This window comes from Alosa sapidissima, chromosome 19 (assembly GCF_018492685.1).
Source record: "Alosa sapidissima isolate fAloSap1 chromosome 19, fAloSap1.pri, whole genome shotgun sequence".
NCBI classification, from domain to species: Eukaryota; Metazoa; Chordata; class Actinopteri; order Clupeiformes; family Clupeidae; genus Alosa; species Alosa sapidissima.
This window is the reverse complement of record NC_055975.1, coordinates 15,556,858-15,577,775: the sequence shown is the minus strand read 5'-3', so window position 1 is coordinate 15,577,775 and position 20,918 is coordinate 15,556,858. Positions and strand designations below refer to the sequence as shown.

The 20,918-nt window shown below is 45.8% G+C and overlaps 2 protein-coding genes and 1 long non-coding RNA gene across 5 annotated transcripts in view; 1 reads left to right on the top strand and 2 right to left on the bottom strand.

Annotated features, from left to right (window-relative positions):
* Window positions 1-3,136, bottom strand: part of sptbn5 (spectrin, beta, non-erythrocytic 5) — a 56,686-nt gene extending 53,550 nt beyond the window's left edge. For 2 of the 3 annotated variants that reach the window (XM_042071463.1, XM_042071465.1), the window contains exons 1-2: window positions 3,050-3,128; window positions 2,254-2,386 (exon numbers count right to left, since the gene is read on the bottom strand). In XM_042071463.1, the coding sequence (XP_041927397.1) occupies window positions 2,254-2,379 (126 nt within the window). In that variant the 5' untranslated portion in view covers window positions 2,380-2,386; window positions 3,050-3,128. Of the gene's footprint in view, window positions 1-2,253; window positions 2,387-3,049 lie in introns of all 3 variants that reach the window. The other variant, XM_042071464.1, reaches the window with a different exon arrangement.
* A 585-nt stretch (window positions 3,137-3,721) lies between these two features.
* Window positions 3,722-20,338, bottom strand: ehd4 (EH-domain containing 4). Its single transcript, XM_042071511.1, has 6 exons — window positions 19,410-20,338; window positions 17,268-17,444; window positions 15,214-15,311; window positions 10,380-10,792; window positions 8,341-8,505; window positions 3,722-6,529 (listed from the first exon to the last, which is right to left on the bottom strand). Exons 1-6 carry the CDS (start codon window positions 19,637-19,639, stop codon window positions 5,972-5,974), a joined length of 1,641 nt encoding a protein of 546 aa, XP_041927445.1. The 5' UTR covers window positions 19,640-20,338; the 3' UTR covers window positions 3,722-5,971.
* Window positions 7,856-15,719, top strand: LOC121692707. Its single transcript, XR_006025320.1, has 3 exons — window positions 7,856-7,960; window positions 8,962-8,966; window positions 15,709-15,719. It is a non-coding gene; the product is annotated as an uncharacterized LOC121692707 (long non-coding RNA).
* Window positions 20,339-20,918: the final 580 nt, after the last annotated feature.

The following is a 20,918-nucleotide window of genomic DNA, read 5'->3' as shown; positions in this document are numbered from 1 at the left end:
CCCATCCCTCAAACTGAATGTTGGTCTTAGTTAACACTGCAGGAACTCTCCGTAACTTTCAGCGAGGCCTCGCCACTCTTGACTGGCAGTTCAGTGCTTATTTATTCATCTGCGTGAAGCCAGGATCTATATGCCTCATGTTTATTTTCACAATCGCTCAATTGGCTGGCGTGTCAGCAGAGACAAAAGAGTGTGAAAAGTGTGGAAAACACCTCCTCCTTAGGCCTGTCCGGCGGAGAACAATAAAACGTGGGCCCAACTGACCAAGGGTGGAAGAGGAAAGGGAAGGGGAAACAGTTAAAGAGTTGTCATACCTTCAGAACCAGTGCAGACAGCTATTAATATAGCTCTCTTCCTGACAGGCGGCCGAGAGGATCTGAGGAGGCACATGCCACAGCCGTAGCCTGCCCCTGAGCGAGTGTAAATCCACTCTAATGTGTGTGTGTGTGGATGTGTGTGTGTCTGTATTGTATGTGTATTTGATAGTACTCGTAGTATACATATTGGTGACAGGCAGTTGTGTGTACGCTCGTAACTAATGATCCATATGCTGAGAAGACACTTCTGATTGACATGTGAGTAGAGAGTAAATGTGTCCCTATTATTCCCTATTCATTGTTTCCATATGTTTTTTGCACACATACAGTACGTCAGTGTACATAAGCACAGTATGTGTGCTACAGTATCTATGCACTATGATATGATGTCAGTTTGTGATCTATTGCTGTGTGTGTGTATTTGTGTGTGTGTGTATGTGCGTCATCTTTGACATGTCTGTGTGTGCTCTCGAGTGCTCGAGTGTGTTTTGTACATGTTTGCGCACCGGAGCCATATGAGGTGTGTGTGCCACAGGAAACACTCCCAGACTATACCTAGCGGTGACACCCAACATCCAGCATCCAGTCCCACTTCCTTCCCACCCTCCTGCTGCTGAAATATTTACGTCTACAGCGTATAACCCTCAAGGTATGTCCCCTCGCCCCACGCCTCTCTCTCTCTCTCTCTCTCTCTCTCTCTCTCTCTCTCTCTCTCTCTCAGTGTGTTGTTCTTCCTCCTGGAGGATGTGACAGAGGTTCGGCATGTGTAAGATCAGGGTCACCCCGGTGAGGTCCCGTTCCCTCGTACCCTCTCTGAACTCTGTCGACAACGAGAGCAACTTAAAGACAAAGCTTCTCTACTGTACTGGGATTGAAGCAAGGTTAAAGGGAGTTCAAGGGTTAAAGCGCAACAACGTGACAACTGTTGCCCGGGGACAACTCCATGAACACAGAGTTGAGTGCTGAGTTTCTGGATAGGTTCATCTTGTCAGTTAAAAAGCCCAACCCAAAGGACAAACATCAGGGAGTGAGTAACAGTCATACATATTGGTAATAAAAGCAAGGAAAAGATTTGGGACTGGCATTATGGCTCACATATAAAACTGCAACATTAAGATTAAACACAGCAATTATCCAATAGTCCATAGCAGCCAATGTTCATTGCTTACTTTTTTCAAAGCAGTATGGGAATCAATTTACTTCCACCACAAATAAATAAAATACATACAACGAGTCCAAAGTAATGAGTATATTCTGGTGGTATTAGTGTATACACAGACTGAGGGGGTGACCATACCACACACGGAGCCAGTCAGTGCTTCCAGGTTCTAATGAGGAAATGTGTAGGCCTACTAAAAAGTATTTTGTGAATCATAAGACTCTGGTTAATATGAAGAAATGGAAGGTGCGAGCAAAAGTCCAATGTCAAAACTTTATACCCAGTCACCTTCATTAGCACAACCTACTAGAGACATACACCTCCCTTCACGCACTATCTCCAGAGGTCATGTTTGTCTGCAAACTTCATAGCCATTATTATATGAATGTAGCAATTACAGGCAGCCTGAGGGGAACCTGGCACACTCCTAGAGGTGTTTTAAGCCTATTCACCTATGACCTTGACCTATTCACATGTCCTTTACCTTCAGTGCATATTAAGGTCACAGCTTCTTCATTTCAGTGTCAATCAGTTACAGGCCTATTCCTTAAAGCTTTGAGTAAACTGCAAGCTTTGCAAAATGGGTAAACCCGCTGAGAACACTTATGAGAACTTGTACTGTCATAGTATTCCTTTCAGCAAATGCGTCAACACATGTTCGGTTTCTTTTTGTACTTCTAATTAGTCATAGTCATAGAGACAGTGGTGTCAACTAAGAGGGCTGCACTGGGCTGTCATTTCCTGGGCACTTCACTGATAGTGACTGTGGGTGCCTACCCCATTCTTAGCGAAGACGCTGTTCATCCATTTGGTGTAGGTCTTCTTCTGCATACCCATCCGCTGCTCCTGCAGCTGCGGGATACGACCCTGCTCATACTCCTGACCATCCCGCTTGATATCCATCACTGTTCTCACACACACACACACACACAGACCCCAGAGTAAGTCGATGACAAAGCCCAGTGATTTTGGAATCTTTTGTATTTCATTCTCTGTTATGATAAAATGTACTGACTGTAAGTACGTGTCATTCTGACTACTAAGATATGTAAGGGCAATTAACATATCTGTTCTGCTGACTCTAAAGTAAATCACTCACACCCTATTGGGCTGTAAAAATTCTTGGCATTGTGAATTTCTTAGTATGACCTAAGTCTCAGCCATGTTTTAGCCAAAAAGCCACCTATTAACAATATTACATAAGAGATAAGTGTACAAGGTATAGAGGAAATTACAGAATTAACATTACAGGATGTTGGAATGGATCAGATCATGTTTAAGTTGAGTGTCTTTCCTGTCTTTAGATGAGCTTTATCTGTTGTTAGCGTAGCAGTATTTCACCAGATATGATCACCCTGAGATTTGTATCCCAATGGCATGCAAAACAGAATTCTTCAATAACTAACCAGTCCTGTTTTCAAATGAGTCTCCTTTACACACGTGAAGGTACGCTACACTACCATTCAACTAAGCTGTCTATTTAAGGAGAGCCTACAAAGTGTAAAAAGTGAAAGGAGGGCCTACAAAGTCCAAAAAGTGAAAGACGAGCACTAAGGCTCCATCCGTCTCTTACCTTCAGGCCTAAAGTCAGCTTTTCAGCTACAACAGATGAGGAAATCTCAACATGTCTTGCTGCTTCAGAGTGTGCCGTCTACTCACAGACTGAGTAGAGGCAGCGCGAGGTGACCTTTGTAGCGCAGTTTTACTGCATGAACAGCCCTCTTACTCACCTGACACTGGCACTGCACAGGGGACAATGGTCACCCTCGCCAGGGGGGCAAGATGGGCTTGCTCGCTATTAGGAGAGCACAACAGCCTGAAGGCCTCAAGGCACAGGCTCATAAAGGGAAAATGAACATTCTTTGCCGGTATAAAACATGCAGACACACACACATGCACATACACACACACACATAAAATATGTTGTTCAAGGGTCATATGGCCAAACAAACTTCAATTCCATTTTATCTGACATATCAGATGGTGACATCATGTCTGTTAGTTACTCTTTTGCTGGTTGTTAAATGTTATCAACCATAATTTGAGAACAAATTATCTGATGTAAATTGAATGCTAGGTAATTATAAGATAAAATGACAGCATGACAGGAATTGTCTAATCTATACAGCAAAGAACAACAGAAGATATCAGCTGTCTAGTACAAAATTCTCCAATCCAGCAAGATAACTATGAACTGATGCCATGAACCACGAAAGTAATTAAAATAAAAAGAGACAAACGCATATTTATTATTTCACATATTTACTATCCACATTCTGTAACCCTGTTTAACGGGCACTGACATCAAATACAATTTGTTAGAAGGAAAAATATTCATACATTCATAATCACAACAGTCCATGTTCCAGAAAGGTTGACAGAGGACAGAAGCCGTCTCCCTTTCTTAAGGCTGTTATCGGCAGAACAACTCCATGACAGATTCTCAAAAAAAAAAAAAAATAGTGAACAAGATTACAGGAATGGATAAACTGCACCAACTCATAGCATTTGAATGGTACTAACTAGTTATAAGAAACAATAGTAGCCTACATGCAGCGCCCTTCATTGAGATGACTGCTTTAAAAACAGGCCCACCAAACACATAAGACACAAAATCCTTTACATGTGAAAGCTGCCAAATAAGCACGCTGTGTGATTTCAAGGCACACATAAGAACAGATTTAAGGTTTAAGGGTCAGGTCACACAATTGAATGTAGCTAAGACCACCACCGGCCTAAATCTAATCAATGTCAGCAGTTTTTAGAGAAGGGTTTTAAGGCAGATATATGGATGTGTGTTCAGGGGACAGTGCACTTCCCTTCATAAACACATGCCTCAGGAAAGTGTGGTTGGTGTGTGTGTGTGTGTGTGTGAGAGACAGAGAGAGAGAAAGTGAGAGAGTGTGAATATTACATATAACACCCAGGGCTTATAACACACTTATAACTTTGGCAACAGCAGAGTAGATGCACATGTGTGAAGGTGTTACTGAAAGTGCTTGGGGTCTCAGTCACAGTGCTAGAGGGGAGATAAACCTTTTCCCTTTATATACGTCACATCTCTAAGTCAGCTCTGAGCTTGTCTCAGGTCGTCACGTCACACAGCGAAGGGTTCAAAGCATTCTTTTTGTGAGTTATTTTTAAGAGGAGTTTAACTAAATTGAGCCCATCGCCTGTAGTATGACGTCTAACTTGTTCAAGAAATGAGAGTTGTATTAAAAGAACTGAAAGAGAAAAAAAAATCTCACAAAGTAAACAAAAAGGCTCATGTCTGTATTAGAGCAGGTCTGTGTTTTCTTTCCTAGAACATGGAAGTGGAACTTCAGTTTCCTTATAAATCTTAAACTGTCAGCAATTTTCTGTACAGGAAATGAGACACCCAGTGGGGCGTCTGGTTGACCAGCACTCCCCCATGAATGACCAAAGGAGAGAATGACAAATTTAATCTTAAAATTCATACATTACCAAATGTATATATTTACTAATCATATAATTTATATACATAATGTATTTAGGCGTCAATTAAGTACAAAATGAAGAAATGACTGCAATTGACCTTTGAAATATCTTTTGTTAGAATGAAATAAAATGTTCTTATTCAGCCTTGTGTTTGTAACAACAAATCCCTGTCTTTAGTAACAACAATTTTTGTAACAACATTTCTGACTTTTGTAACAACAATTTTTGTAATTTTTTCTCTGTCTTTGGTTTTTACTGCAGAATTTGCTTTGGAATGAAATTAGAGCAACGGACTAAGGCAAATGTGTAAACTACAATGAGTGCACTAAAGTGTTGTGTCTGTCATCTATTTTGTTACATGAAATTGACCATTTCAGAGGGACATTTAACAATGGAATGCTAAACAGCAAAATATAAACAAAGTATTTTTTAACTGATATATATTTAGTATTAATTACTAATATATTATCTATTACTTAATGTATGACATGTATCGTCATTTAAAACTGAAATGAATGCAGGCCAAAGTAGCAAGCCTCTGGAGCTGCAGCATGTCTTATGACACAGGGCTCACACAGCTCTGCCCTGCCTGACACAATGCAAGAACAAACTCTAGGAGTCATGAGGTTGTGTTCTCCACTCAAATAACGCTCTAAGACTGCACCCAGTCTGGCCTGGGAAGCTTCTGAAGCATTTGGTTGGCTCTTCGAACGAGCTCAGAGTTCAGAGAGGAAAGGCAAATATCACCATCACCAGACCAGGGCCAGCACACTGCCCGGGGGCATCTGTTGAGCCGATCTGCCTAATCACCTTCAGTAACGCACCACATCCAGCGAGCAATTGTGACAGATGTAAAAATATCACTTTCTACAGTAACAGTATACAAAAAGGAGCAAAAGAAAAATAGATACTACATAAAATCAACTGCATTTGACCTATATAAAATAAACAATGATAAGTGAACAGTTCCACAGTGCAGAGGCTGTGAAGGCTATGGGCCAAGAAGAGTCTCTCGGTTCTGCCGACCCAGCATGCATCAGTCCTCCTGGTGGTTATACAGGGTGTCGGCGGTGGGGTCCTTGCGGTGCGAGGGCGGCACCAGGTGCTCGGGCAGCTCATTGGGCAGCTCGTAGCCCTCCAGCTTGACCTTGATGAGATGCTGTGCCAGAGCAAACTCCTCGTCATCCAGCATGCCGTCGTGGTCGCAGTCAGCCAGCTTCCAGATCTTTCCGAGCACCGTGTTGGGCAGGCGCGAGTTCATCATCTCCTTCTTGGCGTTAACGCCCGTCACCTTGCCATTGATGGGCATGAGCGTGTAGAAGATCTCGTCGTAGCGCGGCTTGTCGCGGTGGACGATCCATTCATCGGCGTCGGCACCAGCACTGATGCCCTCACCATAGCCGCGGCCGAACGGACTGTCCTCGGAGCCCTGGAAGGCGCCGCCTGACACTATCTTGGCCGGATGCTTGCTCTCCTCCTCACGGATGAGCGTCATCAGGCCCGAGATCTTGTTGCTCAGCATCTTGTCCACAGACTCGACCAGCTTGATCTTCAGCGACGGGAACTTGCTGAAGTCGTAGTGCTGGAGCTGCTCCTGTAGAGGGATCACACACACACACACACACACACACACACACACACGTCAGAGAAACCAGACATGAACAAAACAACTTTCATTGCACAACTAATCCTTTTATCCTAAGATTGCCATCATGACAAATGATTCTGAATCATTTATCAATCATGCTCATGCATATCTTTTCAGAACCATTCCACATGCAGTCAGAGCTTACAAAACTCTCCAAGGGAGTGTGAGCCAGGTCCGTTTCCCATAGCCCCTGGCCCTGAGCACACACGCCTCCACCCTCCCCTTTGGAGAACAGCTGAGTGACCCTGAGCAGAACACCAGGAGAGTGTGTGTGTGTGTGTGAGTGGGACTGGGACGGGTGGTCCAGCTGTTGTGTTACATGGACACTCAATTGCTTTGCTGGCTCACAAACACACACAGATAAAAGAGAACGACAAAAACCCCATAAAACACACACACACATCCACATACTCACCCACACATGCACACACACACACACACACACACACACAATATGTCATCTGTGCAGGAAACACAATTCCTGGTTAGGGAGCTCTCAGCTGCACAGCTCTCTGTTCCTCATCAGAGAGAGGGCGTTCCTCCAGACTCCAATACACACACACACACACACATTTCTGCCCCAAAACCCAAACTCTCCCCAGCTCCTCGGAGCTCCTCCATCAGAGGACCCAGCCTGTTGGAGGCAGACGCCCATGGCAAGGCCTCTCGGGAGTGGCCCGGAGAGGATGCGGTCACTGGGTCCTCCTGGACAGTCATCTCCACTGAGCCCAGCTCAGCTCGACTGGCAGCTCCTCTGGCTCCCCAGGAACTGAAGCTCCAAAAGCTCCGTCTTTCATGCCACGGCCAAAGGGCGGGTGGGAAAAACATCAACCTTAATGGAGCTTCACTTTCCTCAACTCCCCAGCCCGACACTGGCCAGCTCACACTCACACACATCCCCACTGGATTACACTGGGCCCTGGTCCACTCTGATGTGCTCTCCAGGGCTTTGGCTAATGCCTGCACTCCCTCACATTACACACGTGTGGTCATGAGCATAAATTCATGTTGAAAGTCCTCCTGAAAATGTGGAGAGAAATAACCCCCTCTCACCCATAAATTGCATTCGCTGGTGGACTACTAAATCCTTTACGGTTCTGGGACAGGACGGAGGAGTGATTTCTTTCCTTAACAGGAGGATCCGAACACTTGTAAAGATCTTACAGATTTCAGCTAAGCTATAGGGGTGAAAAGGTCACTTGTGTGGCGGCAGTGTTGGAATGAGAGATGGTGAGGAATGGGAGATAATAAAGGCTGTGGTGGCCAGCCACATTGTGAAGCAGAATTCACCAAGCGTTGGATTGTTCACCCACTAATAGGAAACGTGAGCTGGGTTTAGACCGTCGTGAGACAGGTTAGTTTTACCCTACTGATGATGTGTTGTTGGTTACAGCAGGGGTCCTGCAAGGTCCCATGGGTAATACTCAATACATCAATCCTCCCTTCCTTCCTGCCTTTCTTATACCCTAGCCCCTCTCTCTGATACACAACACAGGAATGAAGGAAACGAGGAAGGAATGCAACAACGCTGCTGGACTCAAGGACATATTAAGAAATGAGATGTGCTTAGTGTCATTCATTCTGACCCAGCAGGACAATAATATATAGTAGGTATACTCCCACTGAACTCAAACTCAAACCTATAGATACACCTGTAGCGCTATGGGGAGGCTCTTGACAACCACAATCTACAATAGGCATCAGGGACATTTCGGTAGCCAGCCCAGGACTGGCCAGGGTCGGACGTGTGTGCTCACCTGCATCTTGGTGACGTTGGGGAAGTCTCCGGGCGAGATGTGGTACTCCCTCTGGAGCAGGAGGTAGATCTCGGGCAGACGAGCGATCAGCTCCTCCTTCTTCTTCTCCTTCCCAAAGAGCGACGGCATCTCCTTCTTCAGGTAACTGATGATGTAGGCGTGCACCTGAGAACGGCCACATGGTCAAGTGGAAAGAAAGGGAGAGAAATAAGGAAAGGGTGTCAACACATGGAGAAAACTGAAATGTACTGACCACTGCATATGCCTACAAAATGAACAAAAATAAGCTTGCCGCTAATATACATGAATGAACACAACATAACACATGACCAATCAGAGGCTTTGACTAGAGAGGCCTGAGAAGAGGTTCTATGAGCACTGCTCTTTTACGTCATCTGTGATAAGCAGTTGCGTCGACAAGAGCTCAGCACAAGCACTAGGTGCAGAGTGGCTGTTATTAATAGAAGCCTTTCAGACAGCAATTTATTATTGCTCTCAGGTCCCGACCTTCTGTTCTGTGCTTTGTGGCGATATGGAGTTATCGGAGTGGCCTCGGATTTGATGGAGTCGTTCACGCACCTCTGGTCACTCTCTGCCCCCCCCCCCCCCCCCCCCCCGAAGCAGCAGTGTAGCCAGAGGGGAAACGTCCCGGTCCAATGTTTACTCAAAACTTTTCCTCAATAATGGAGGAAGCGCTCTCTCGGCAGGAGCCAAAATAAGAGTGTGTCTTCCCCCTGTCAGGAATGTTTATTCTTCTTTGAAAAAAATAAATAAAAAATAAGGCCCTGGGGCACCAAGGTGGGGAGGGGGAAGGCTGAGGGCTAAACAGATGGGGGGGGTCAGGTGGTAAGAGACACGTCACAGAGTACACACGTTCACACACACCCTGTGCCAGGGCGAGCCAGCTGAGAGCAGGGGAAAGTAGGTATGCGTGTGCGTGTGTGTGTGTGTGCATGCCTTTGTATCTTTGTAAGTGTGAGTGTGCCAGGGAGGTGGGGTCGAGAGAGAGGCTGAGAAGGTCACTAAAGCCTCCACTTCTACCTCACGTGGACCTTCATGCCGCAGGAAGGAATTTGGAGCCCCAGCGGATTCCTGTTTGCGCCGCCGAGCTGGAAAATATTGCGGAAGAGATAAGAGGCTGTTTTTTTAAAAAGGGCCTGTCTTATGAGAGCGCAGTGAGCAAGCGTAAGAGTTGTGTTTACCAATGGGGAGAGTGTGCCTTAGATGAATGGTGTGCGTGAGGGCATGAGTGATGGTGGGTTATGTCAGAATGTACAAGAGGTTTTCGGGGAGCATACACACTTGAAATGAGTGTGATCGAGTGTGTGTGTGGGTCTGTAAGTGATGGGTCGGAGTTCAGGAGCCAGTCTCTGGTACCAGTTTCACTCCCCTACACCCGGTCTCCCTGAAGGCACACACACAGACACACACACACGCTGGGATGATATACCTCCACAGTACAGGGGTCAACATTATGTTCTCAGAGTGGAGATGAGGAACTCGAGCTGTAGTGATAATTGGTTTCACATGGGAGTCACGTTTCATCAACACTCCACCTTATGAGGTCTGGGCAGAATCATCATTTTTGGGACTCGCAGCACCATGCTGACAGGAGGGGTCATTCACCCTTTAACATCTACTGTAGCCAATCTCAATGCTTTACTCATATTCAGTGCTAAACTTCATCTATTCCATTATTTATTTATTTCATAAAATCAGCCAGTTGTCTCTGGTAATAACAATAAGAGAGTTAAAAGGCAAAGTAGCGTACAGAAAACTTGATCCCTCTGCTTTCATTTCTGTCTCTGTAGGGGGGTGGGAGACAAGGAGGTGTGATTGTATGGGTTTAAATGTAGTGTACTGATAAAGTGGGGACATGGGATAAAGCAAAGACAAAACTAACGTATGGCGCAACCAGATGTGACCCGACAGCTCCGGACACCTACGCTTACATGACAGAGTAAGTGTGCTTGATTGTAATAATAATAACACAGTTTCACTCAGCCAGGGAAAGATATGAAGGCATGGTTGGGGCGCACCTTGGCCAGACGGGCTCTCTTGATGAGGTCGTTGAGCTTCCGCAGGGCGGCGTTCCGCGGCAGGCTCTGGATGTCGCGGAACAGGTCCTGTGTCTCGGCCTCGAACAGGCGCCGGTTGTCAGTGTTCTGGAGCGGCTTGGCCCAGAAGGAGCCCAGGTAGACGCGCACCACCTCGGGCGTGTTGATCACCTTGCCCAGCGACCACATGAGGGCGCCGTAGACGCGCATCAGCTGCTGCGTGTCCACCTGGTCGGCCTTGTTGAGCACCACGCGGATCTTGTCGTCCTGGCCGCGCAGCGCCTTGATGGCCTCGGAGAACTCGTCGGAGATGTCCAGCTTGTGCGCGTCAAAGAGCAGGATGATGCGGTCTACGCGCTCTCCGAACCAGCGCAGCACCTCGGAGAAGTCGTAGCCTAACAGGGAGAGAAAGAGGAAGTCAGAGAGGTGCGGTGAAGTCAGAGATGAAGATGAAGTATGAGTGTGTGTGTGTGTGTGTGTGTGTGTGTGTGTGTGTGTGTGTGTGTGTGTGTGTGTGGGGGGGGTGGAATTGCCCAAGTGAGTGATGCGGACACTGACTGTGGTGTGAGATGCCTGTGTTGCACACGTGCAGAGACGGACTGGCAGTGTTTGCATTCTAGGAGGGGACACATCCTGACAAACAGTTGCAGCAGTGTCAAAACATCCAGCGTGAGGCCCCCTGTCAGGTGTTGAAGCGCAGCATGGAGTCAGACCTTCCACTGACCATGCAGACAACACCGCAGAAACACCACAGGTCATCACTGAAAGTCCTGCATGTGGCGTCACTGGCAAATATTTAAACTGATGAAATAGGGTGAGGTTCACACACTGTTAAACATCTCTGTGTATTGTGACACACACACACACACACACACACACACACACACACACACACACACAGCTTTCACAGCAAGATAACAGCCAGATTCTCAGCTTGATTAGAAGGGTATTCTAACACTCTCTAAGACAAACCCAGATATAGGGGAGGGTGCCTTCACATCTGTGAGTCATTCCACTGGTGCCACTATTCCCTGAAAGCCCATACTCTCTTCCTAAACTCCCATTCTAAATTGTAAAGTGTTTGTCAATGGATACCACATCAACACCCATGCATGTATGCAATCCAAACACTGGTCTTCATCATCTCACCAAGAATCAAGAGATTGCAGTTAGCCTGACCAGCCAGGCCAGACAGATTGCTTTCAGTGAGCAAAGCACATTTAGGCCACATGCAATGTCACTGACCAAGCCCAGCAGGCACTCAGGTTTAAATAACATGCAAGGTGTGCTAGACTCTTTCATAATTAATGACAGGCAGAGGGATTGGGTGACAGGGAAATAGCCGATAATGAACACGCTTAGAACAAAACAGATGTGGAAAGGGAAGTGAAAGAAGGAAGGATGAGGAAATACATTTTTGGGGGGGGGGGGGGGGGTGCGCTGGCGGTGGTGTGTTGTGTGTGTGTTGTGTGTGTGTTGGGGTGAAGGAGCTGGACACCGAGATATATAGTGTAGAGTGTAGCAGAGGGAGAGGCAGGAAAAGGCTAAGAAGAAGAGCAGACGGTTAAGACGGATGACCGATGACACAGGGATGAACTGTGCTCAGACCCACGGACTGATTTGTGTCGGGTGGAGCTCACAGAGAATAAATCTGCCCCTTAGTAACAGGAATAACTGCTTACAATACAAATGCTGCCCCGAAACACAGCAAAACCGTCACAGAACCTACGATGCACACAAGATGCACACTGGCATACGCATGACACGACATGCACATGAATGACAAGTGCACATGAAGATACACTAAGTGCACACACACACACATACATGCTAGGGGGGAGGGGCAGCGTGCTTGAACAAAAAGCACTACTGTGACCTCTCTCATTCTTGACTTTCGGAAGGAAGGTCGACCACAGTTTTGCGACGACTGTGAGCAGCCCTTGGCGCAATTAACACGTTTTCCAAATGACCCTGTATAGACAAGGAAACTTGGCTGCTGGAACAACAATAGCAGCGATTACATAGGAGGTCAGTGATGCAGGCCCCCCCATGCCAAGTCCTTATTTGGGCGGGACCCTGAGCAGTTACTTTTAGTGTGGGAACCGTCGGGGCCAATGGAAATCACTCTAACATCAGTTACTCAGTTCACTCAGTTCACAAAAGCACTCAAACATTCAATCATACATTTCCAAGCCCAAAGCCTAAACCCATTAATTGACATAGGGTCAATGTTGCTGTTAAGATAAAATCGGTTATGACTTGTTGCAAACCTGTTTTAATTCGTATGACATAACTTTGCATGTTCCTGAGTATGTGTCATTTCGATTATGATAAAAGGTGCAATGTTTGTGTCACTGTCAAACAGACTAGAGACCGATTTGTATCTTAAGATAAAATCTTATGTTTTTATCTGTGACAATCTCTTGCTTTAGTCCTTAATCAACTTCTGCTCATAGCGTCTTCCACTGTTGCAGACAGTTTCGCCACTGGTACCACATGCTAGAGGGGATGAGCCACCCAACTTCTGTCTGCTATGATGTACAACTGTGTCACTGGCTTTGCTGTCTATCCTGAGTGCCATATACAAAAGTAAGCCAAATCTATGGCTGTCAACACATCATAAAGATGACATCAGACTGTTACTGTAATAGGCTGCGCTATGCAATCTGTGACAGTACTTGCTGGCGTAAGTGTGTGACTATGTCAAGGGCTATTTGTCCAGTGATGACACACACACAGCCAAAAAACCGAGCTGCTTGCAGATACGCACGGAGTTTGAGATACACGCCTGCCGCAGACTCCCGATCGAGTCCACCGCCCGATGATGGGCCATGAGAAGAATGTGAAGTGGCGCGGGCTGGAGGAATGCAGCCTCAGCTGAACGAGGAAAACCAGGAACAGATGTGCTAACGCCCAGAGCCCCATGTCCGTAAACCCCTCCACCCCAACCCCCAGCCTCTAACTCCACTGCACCAGCACCAGCAGCAGACCCACAGGACATTTGGTCATCACAGCCAAGCAGGGAGCTACCTTACGGACATGCAGCGACACACAGAGAGTCCTGGAGGAACACGGCATCGCCAGCAGACTTGTCTGCCTTGCTGAAGGTTAAAGCAACATGGTCAGCACTAGACAAGTGGACAGACTACTTCAATGATAGACAACAACACAGTTAGCACTACAGTTAATAAGACCACCTCCGTGATGGACACAGCAACACAGTAGTCGAAAGGAAGTGGTACATCTTTAATGTAATGACTGCCTTACGACACAAAATGTTACGGACACAAACACACACAGTTTGTTGTAGAAGTAGCCTAATAAGCCTCAATGGCTTGAAATGGAGTATCTATCCACTCCATATCACCACTACATATTACTTGTCAGACTACAACAAACTTCAGAAGACTGCAAAGGCTCTGTAGGCGGCCACATGCATGCACACCTGTGAAAGAGCGGACATACTGTAGGACTACACCCCGTACTGCATAGCAGACTGCCGCGTCCCCACCAAACTATTCATTCACACAATGGCAGGCAGGTCACACCATTGCCATGCTTGTCCAGATGCTCACTGAAGGCATGAGCCAAGAACTTTCACTTCTCCACTGATTGCATCATACGCCCAGCGACTCCACCCCTGCATTTAGGCATGTATACACACACACATGCCCGCACAAGTGCGCGCACACACACCACATATATAAGCTCAGACACACACAAAGACACATATGCATGGCACACATGCAAATACACAAGCACACACACACACACTCTCTCTAATCAACCCACACAAAGAGATCAAATACAAACAAGCATAAAACTTGCAACAGGAAAAACTCCAGCGTCACAGACTGCTGGTTTATCTGGTCTTTCCCTTCTTTGACTGCCAACTTAAACAACAACCTTCAATTACCCCCTCCAAAGACAGACACACACACGCAGACACACACACACAAACCCACCCACACACACACACCTCCCTGTGAGCACTGGCACCTGTCCAGCCCATACTCATACCCTACCACACACACACCACCAGGTGCCTCTCTGCACACACTACCAAAAAGAGGAAGAGAAAGAGAGAGAGAGAGAGAAAGAAAGAAAGAGAGGAGAAGTGTGGAGCTGAGAGGTGCAGGAGGGTAATCCACAGCTGGAGTTCGGGGTGCGGGGGTGGGCCTGAAGCTCATGTTTCCACCAGGGAAAAGGGGAAAGTGTGACAGTACTGAATCTGATAACGGTATGCGGAGAGAGGACGAAGTGTGTGTGTGTGTGTGTGTGTGTGTGTGTGTGTGTGTGGCTCAGGCATCACTATGATTTTCAAGTCTTACCCTAAGCAAACTACAGAGAATGCACTGTCTGCGTCTCACCCTTACGCACATTAGACAGCAACTGCACTGACTAAAATGAGGTGAGATCACACCAAGACAAATCACTGTTTGAACTGTATCAGTGTACCATCACATTTCTTCTACAGATATATTGAAGAAGTGCAAGGCACAACTGGTTTCATGTCAACCGCTGGAAAGTAAGGCTAATTCGCAAGTGAAATGTGTGATGTACATGCCTAGAGTACAATCACACACATTGAGGCTCCAGACTAGAATGTCCAATCTACCAAAAAAAAACAGTTCAGCACCTGTCTGAATGTGGCACTTTTGGTTTTCTTCAAGAACTCGATTACAAACCAGCACATTCATAACAGAAATGCTGTCAAGAAAGCAAAAACAGGGGTAGGGGTAGGGGTAGGGGTGCTGTGCTGTGCCGTGCAGTTGCTTCCTCTGCTGCATAGTGTTGTAGCAGAGCTGTGGCTCACCTCTGCTGATGCGCTGTTTCTCTCCTGACAGGATGCCTGGTGTGTCGATGATGCTGATGCTCTGGAGCACCTGATTGGGCATCTGGGAACAGATTAACCTAAAGCCAACCAATGAGAGACAGAACATATTTGATGCCTTATCAGATTTCTATTCAGTGATTCTTCAACCCTTCCCTTAAGCTATCTGTGCTACATCCACAAGATATTTAAATTCAACCAATCAGACTCAATGTAAGACAACTCCCTATGATGCTCTAATTTACATACTTTAAGATATGACTTGACTTAAGCTAGAGGAACCTTGACATAAATACTATGAAGAGTATGCTGGCTAGCTGACTCTCCACCTCAGGAATTTCTAAATGCACATGGACAATATGCAAGAGCAATGATAGTGTTGAGGTCAGATCATAACCTTCAAGTTGTCAGAAATCCCTCTCCAACTATTCTTAATCACAACTGACCAAAGGGATGGTGTTGTCTCTCCTACAGAAGCCGCAATAGAAGTTAATGCACACCGACAGCCATTTTTTTTTTAATTTAACTGTCCCAGCTCACCTCATCCACATCTCTTGAGAGTAATCAGGACTAACGTATGTGCCAAAACTACAGTCATAACTTGATCTAGAACCAAACCACTAGCTAAAGTACACATCAATGGCATTCCGTTCCTGCCGGTTCCTTGTACACCATAGCTAATCTCTCATAGCATGTCCAGCAGCACCAATGCTGTGTTGAGACTCTTCATCAGCTTCCTAGGAACATCAGAGAATACAAGTGTTCTTACACAATACTTGGCTATTACAAGAGAAAGGGATGAGAACAGTCTGAAAAGGCACTTTCAAAAGGTCCAATAAAGAGTACGAGTTATTCAGCTTTCATTCAGGATAGCCTTGGTAGACTAGGCGGAGGAAAAGGAGAATAATAAAAAAAAAATTAAAAAACACCTCACACTGCAAATGTGTAGTGTGACGCACGGAACCGAGTACGGGAAACAAAGAGTATTGTTAAGAGGTTCCTCTTGACAAGAGCAAAGGTCCTACGCCAGGAACGCCTTTGACCTCAACTTGGATAGCTGTCAGAGAAACACTTATTCGTTTCCCCTGCACAGATATGTCCACACACACACACACACACACACACTGTCTAGAAACCCCTGGCTGCCCATCCCGCTGCTATATTTACACATTTTTTTTCCCTCTTCACATCCCAGCCACCCCCTGTCGCCATGATTGTAGGAGTGCAACCTCCTCCCTACTCTGTGAACCGAGCGTAGTGGGGACCTTGTTTATGGAAACCATCTGACAGGGCTGAACGGAGCGAGGGGGCCTAAGAGAGGAAGTGATGGGAGCTTGGCATCTAAAAACAGCATGCACCTATGCGCTCCTCACAAATACCTTCGCAAACAAGAGTCAACAGGGGAAACTGCGCCTATTATTAAACCACTTTTGTGTGAAAGTACTGACTGCCACAACACGGGATGCTAAATCCCCTGTTACACAGTCTGGACAGAGAGAGAGAGAGAGAGAGAGAGAGAGAGAGAGAGAGAGAGAGAGAGAGAGAGTTTGTGGGATCAACATCTTCAGCCCAAAAAACATTCTTCTAGTGGATGAGCACTTGTCCGCATTCCAAGCCTGTGAAGATGGGGATTGAGACACGCAGGTCTACAATACATGACAAAAATATCTACTGGCGATTGTGCCCCTGAGCACGCCCCTGTTTATGTGTGTTTACTGTAATCATTCAAATCCCTCCTCCAGGGCAAAGGCACACTGGCGGTGACTACTCTGCTGCTCTATTCCAAGCATAAAATTCCTGAGCATTTTTCCTTGCTGGTAGCAGCTGGGGACCTGACATCAGCTAAGGGAGCAGTAGCACTCATCACCCTTATGATCTTCTCTAGGTGTGCCTATCTGTGCTAATACCTGTGTGGGCACAGTAGAAAGCCACTAGTAGGAGTTTTTTTTTGTGAGTGTGTGTGCTGTGTCAAAGAAACTTTGACCTTTATACAGTTCAGTTCTCCATGAGAGATCAGCAGTGATGTGATGCTTTACCTGTTGAGGAAGGCGTTTCCAAAGGCATTGAGTTTGCGGAATGGCTTCTTGGGGTCCACGACCAGGGCATTACCCGGGATGACACCCTCGTTCTCCCCGTACATGACGGCAATGAAGCCATCGGTGGTGGGCTCTGGTCCAATCCTCATGCCAGGAAAGTCCTGCTCCAGCAGATACCTACAAGGAGCACAATAGATAGGTCAGTAACACTTAACACTAATTACAAGATGTTTTTCATGTATTTCAACATAAATAAGATCTATTCAGAGTCAGGGGTGAAAAAATAAACATACTACCTGTAGAAAGTATAGTCATGACATGAATAATATGTTTCAGCAATGAATGAGCCATTGAAATGGATGGGATATTGTGAAAAGAGACATTTCACGAGAAGAGAAACTCATCTCACTAGCAAGGAACCAAGAAACATATGTAAGCAATATTGCAATCTGCCCACCATACTTCCTTCCTCTCCTTCACTCATCCATGCTTCAGGGCTCTAAGAATTGAGAAGCTCAGTCAGTGGCTGACTTCTAGTTTACTAGAGAATGATTCATACCCCTCAAATCTATCATTTCAACTGGGACACAATAGCCCACAGATCTGAGGCCAGAGTTACACAACCCAGGAAACCCTTTTTGCTGTCATAGTGGTAGACCAGTCAACAGATCTGGAAACAGAATGTTCACAAGTCAAATGGTCTGAAAAGAGACAAACTCATGACAGACCAAACACAATAGCCCTGTGAGACTGAGCTCTCCAGTTCCCTCCGGAAGAGCAGGTCGGAGGCGTGTTGCTCCATTTCCTGATAATGCGATAAATGGGGACAGAGCACATGAATCAATGTGCTCTTGGAATTACTACTGGCTGTCTCCTCACTTCAAAGCCTGCACAAACACTAGAGGAGTACCCTGTTCTCCCCCAACACAAACACACTTGGAGCAAAGGGCGGGATGCAAGGACAAGACAAAAACAAAGTAATTTGTCATTTGGCTCTTCCTGAAACTCTCTTGCGCAGATCCAACACAAGCACACAACAAACATAGCCTACTCACACGTGCACAAACACCATGCTGTGAATTAAGCATATCTTGGGTAACAGACCTTGATCAAGAGGTCAAACCAAACATTCCCATGTATAATCTTTAAGAAAAGACACACTCTCTCTCACACACAAAACTGATAAAACGGCACAATCTTTCATGAAATATGAACGAGACTCAGAGGCAGCAGCAAAGAATTTGCCTTAGGTGGAATAACATAAAAAGCTACAGCAAGCCCACATGACTCAATTCCCCTTAAACCACTTTAAAACTCATGGTGAATAAACCATTTATAAAACTCTATGGTGAATGGCCAAGCCTGGGAAGAGAGTGTGTGTGAACTTCGTTGGTCTGGCGCAAACGAGGCTCACTAGCAGTCACTATTTACTACTTGTCACCCAGAAGTAGAATATATAGGCTTTGAATGGGGACTCAGGTTTACTTTTTGTTCACCTGACTCTCAGCCTCGCCTCGGTGCATACATGTGTGGCTGGTCACGGAAACTCTACACTTTAGGAACCTCAGACAAGAAAAGGTACACGCCCAGCCTCTATTATCTGACAACAGCAGGCTACGTCTACGGCACACGCGCAGTGCTGAGAACTGTTGACTTTCCTGCGTGTCAAAATCTCATGACCTGAAGTAGGGGTGCCCTCGTGAGAAGCTAAGGTGAAGTCGAGTCACTTTAATGCATATCAGTGCATAGCCAGACAAGAGCAATTGAACAGTCACAGATACAGCCGAGATGAGTCACATGAGTGTGGTACGATATCAAATGTCTGAATCAAGTATGCCTATTTTTAACGCGATGGCGGCGACTCGATTGATGCCACTTGGAGCGTGAGGTGCCGTAAACTTGCATAGAGAGTAAACACCTGAGCGTCATAGTACCTTTTAATTAAACAATGCTACTTATTCCACTGACATTACAGAACAGCTGTTAAGGGGAGCCAGCAACAGGTCGCCCCTGTTAAAAGTGAAATGTGTTTCTTGCGTGAGTAAGCATAAACTGCTAATCCCAACATTTCTTCCACTCTCGTCTCTATTTGTATTTCAGAAGCTATTTTGTAAATATATTACATTAAAAGAGTAGGACTACCTTATGAATGAGGTCTTCCCGGTTGAGTATTGTCCCACGAGTAACACCATAGGTTTACTCTGAAAATCCGCGTCCTCCAGTGCAGGCGAGTGGAAGTCATGGAAAAGGTAGGTTTCTTCAAGGGGTAGTAATTTTCTGGTGTAAAGGCTTTGAAGACCCTCTGTCACAGTTTGAAACATGTCTCCCTCCTTGTTTCGTCCTCCTTGCTCCTTGGAAGCCCAACTAAACATGATGATCCTCTCAAAACCTGGTTGAGGACCTACACAACTTCCCTTTTTCCCCAAGCCCTAGCTTTAAAGCGACGTTAAAGATTATTGTAGGCTGCCCAACAAGCCTAACCGCCGGCGCCGATGCGTAACGTGGCACATACAACAGACCCTTGTGTTGTACCAGAGAGACACTCCGTTATGTCGCCTTGGGATGCGTGTGCGCACTGAGTCTCACCTGAATTTCTTGCCTGAACCACCACCCTTCCTATGACGTAACATCTGAACATGCTACGAGGAAAATTACTGGACAGTTTCAGAGGGCAGCCCCAGATGAAGTGGTGCGCGTAGTCGAGAATAACCTGGTAAAATGTTTTAAACACAGAATGTAGAGAAGTCAAAGCTAGTTAATAGGCTACCTACACGAGTAGGTCAAAAAAAAAAAAAACATCAAAGCATAATATGTTGAGTAGGCTATATGCTTCGCTCTTTAGATTTCTCTGCAGTAAGGTATGCATCGATTTAACATTTTTCGATTTTATCGTTCAGTGTAGACTACTCGTTTGCTGATCACAAGCATAGGGAAAAATCTGTTGAAAACGTGCAAGTTTGCTTTTTGATTATTGTAAAGAAGTAGGAATGTCACATAGGCCTATGTTTATTAGTCAGCAGAATAACACGACGCGCCAACTAGCCTAGGCTACTGTAGCAGCCCTACACTGACCTGACATTGCAGACCGACCGACTGATGGCGCAGCTGTGCTTCAAAGTCGTTCAGTTTATGTTGCGTCATTATACACGCAGGGGTTCTTGTGCAGCTGCGCCACCTGGTGAGGATGTTTAATACAGTTGAACAGCGGGGATTTCCCCTACCTCAATAGCCAACGGGCAAAGCGAAAGATCTGCAGTATACCGGTCTTGCTCACAACCTTTAACTTGGCCTGTTGGCTTGCGAATGTTAATCTGTATAGGCCTACTACTAGAAGGGTTGGAATGCCAATCAGTATAATTGTACCAGGCATTCAAACCTTTGTATTGACAAATTACAGGGGTGAGCCATTTGGTGCACAGTGCCACAAAAGTACCCTAGGCAGGTCTAACACCCTCCATTTTATACACTGTATTAAGCAGACGTGGTTAAGGTAGTAATGTTCAAAGGATGATGGCCAACAGATATAAATGGATGCACAAGTGTTGTGGACTCAAGTATAAATAGAAAATAATGGTAAGAGAGCATACATGTTAAAATGTAACTGAACAGAGAGGAGCATACATGTAAAAATGTAACTGAACGGAGAGGTTA

Excerpts from the sequence above, each read along its gene's own strand:
- ehd4 (XM_042071511.1), bottom strand. The coding sequence starts at position 19,639 with ATGTTTAGTTGGGCTTCCAAGGAGCAAGGAGGACGAAACAAGGAGGGA. Across the intron at positions 10,793-15,213 it reads GAAACAGCGCATCAGCAGAG|GCTACGACTTCTCCGAGGTG; the intron begins GTGAGCCACAGC and ends TCTCCCTGTTAG. Across the intron at positions 8,506-10,379 it reads AGAGAGCCCGTCTGGCCAAG|GTGCACGCCTACATCATCAG; the intron begins GTGCGCCCCAAC and ends GGCCGTTCTCAG.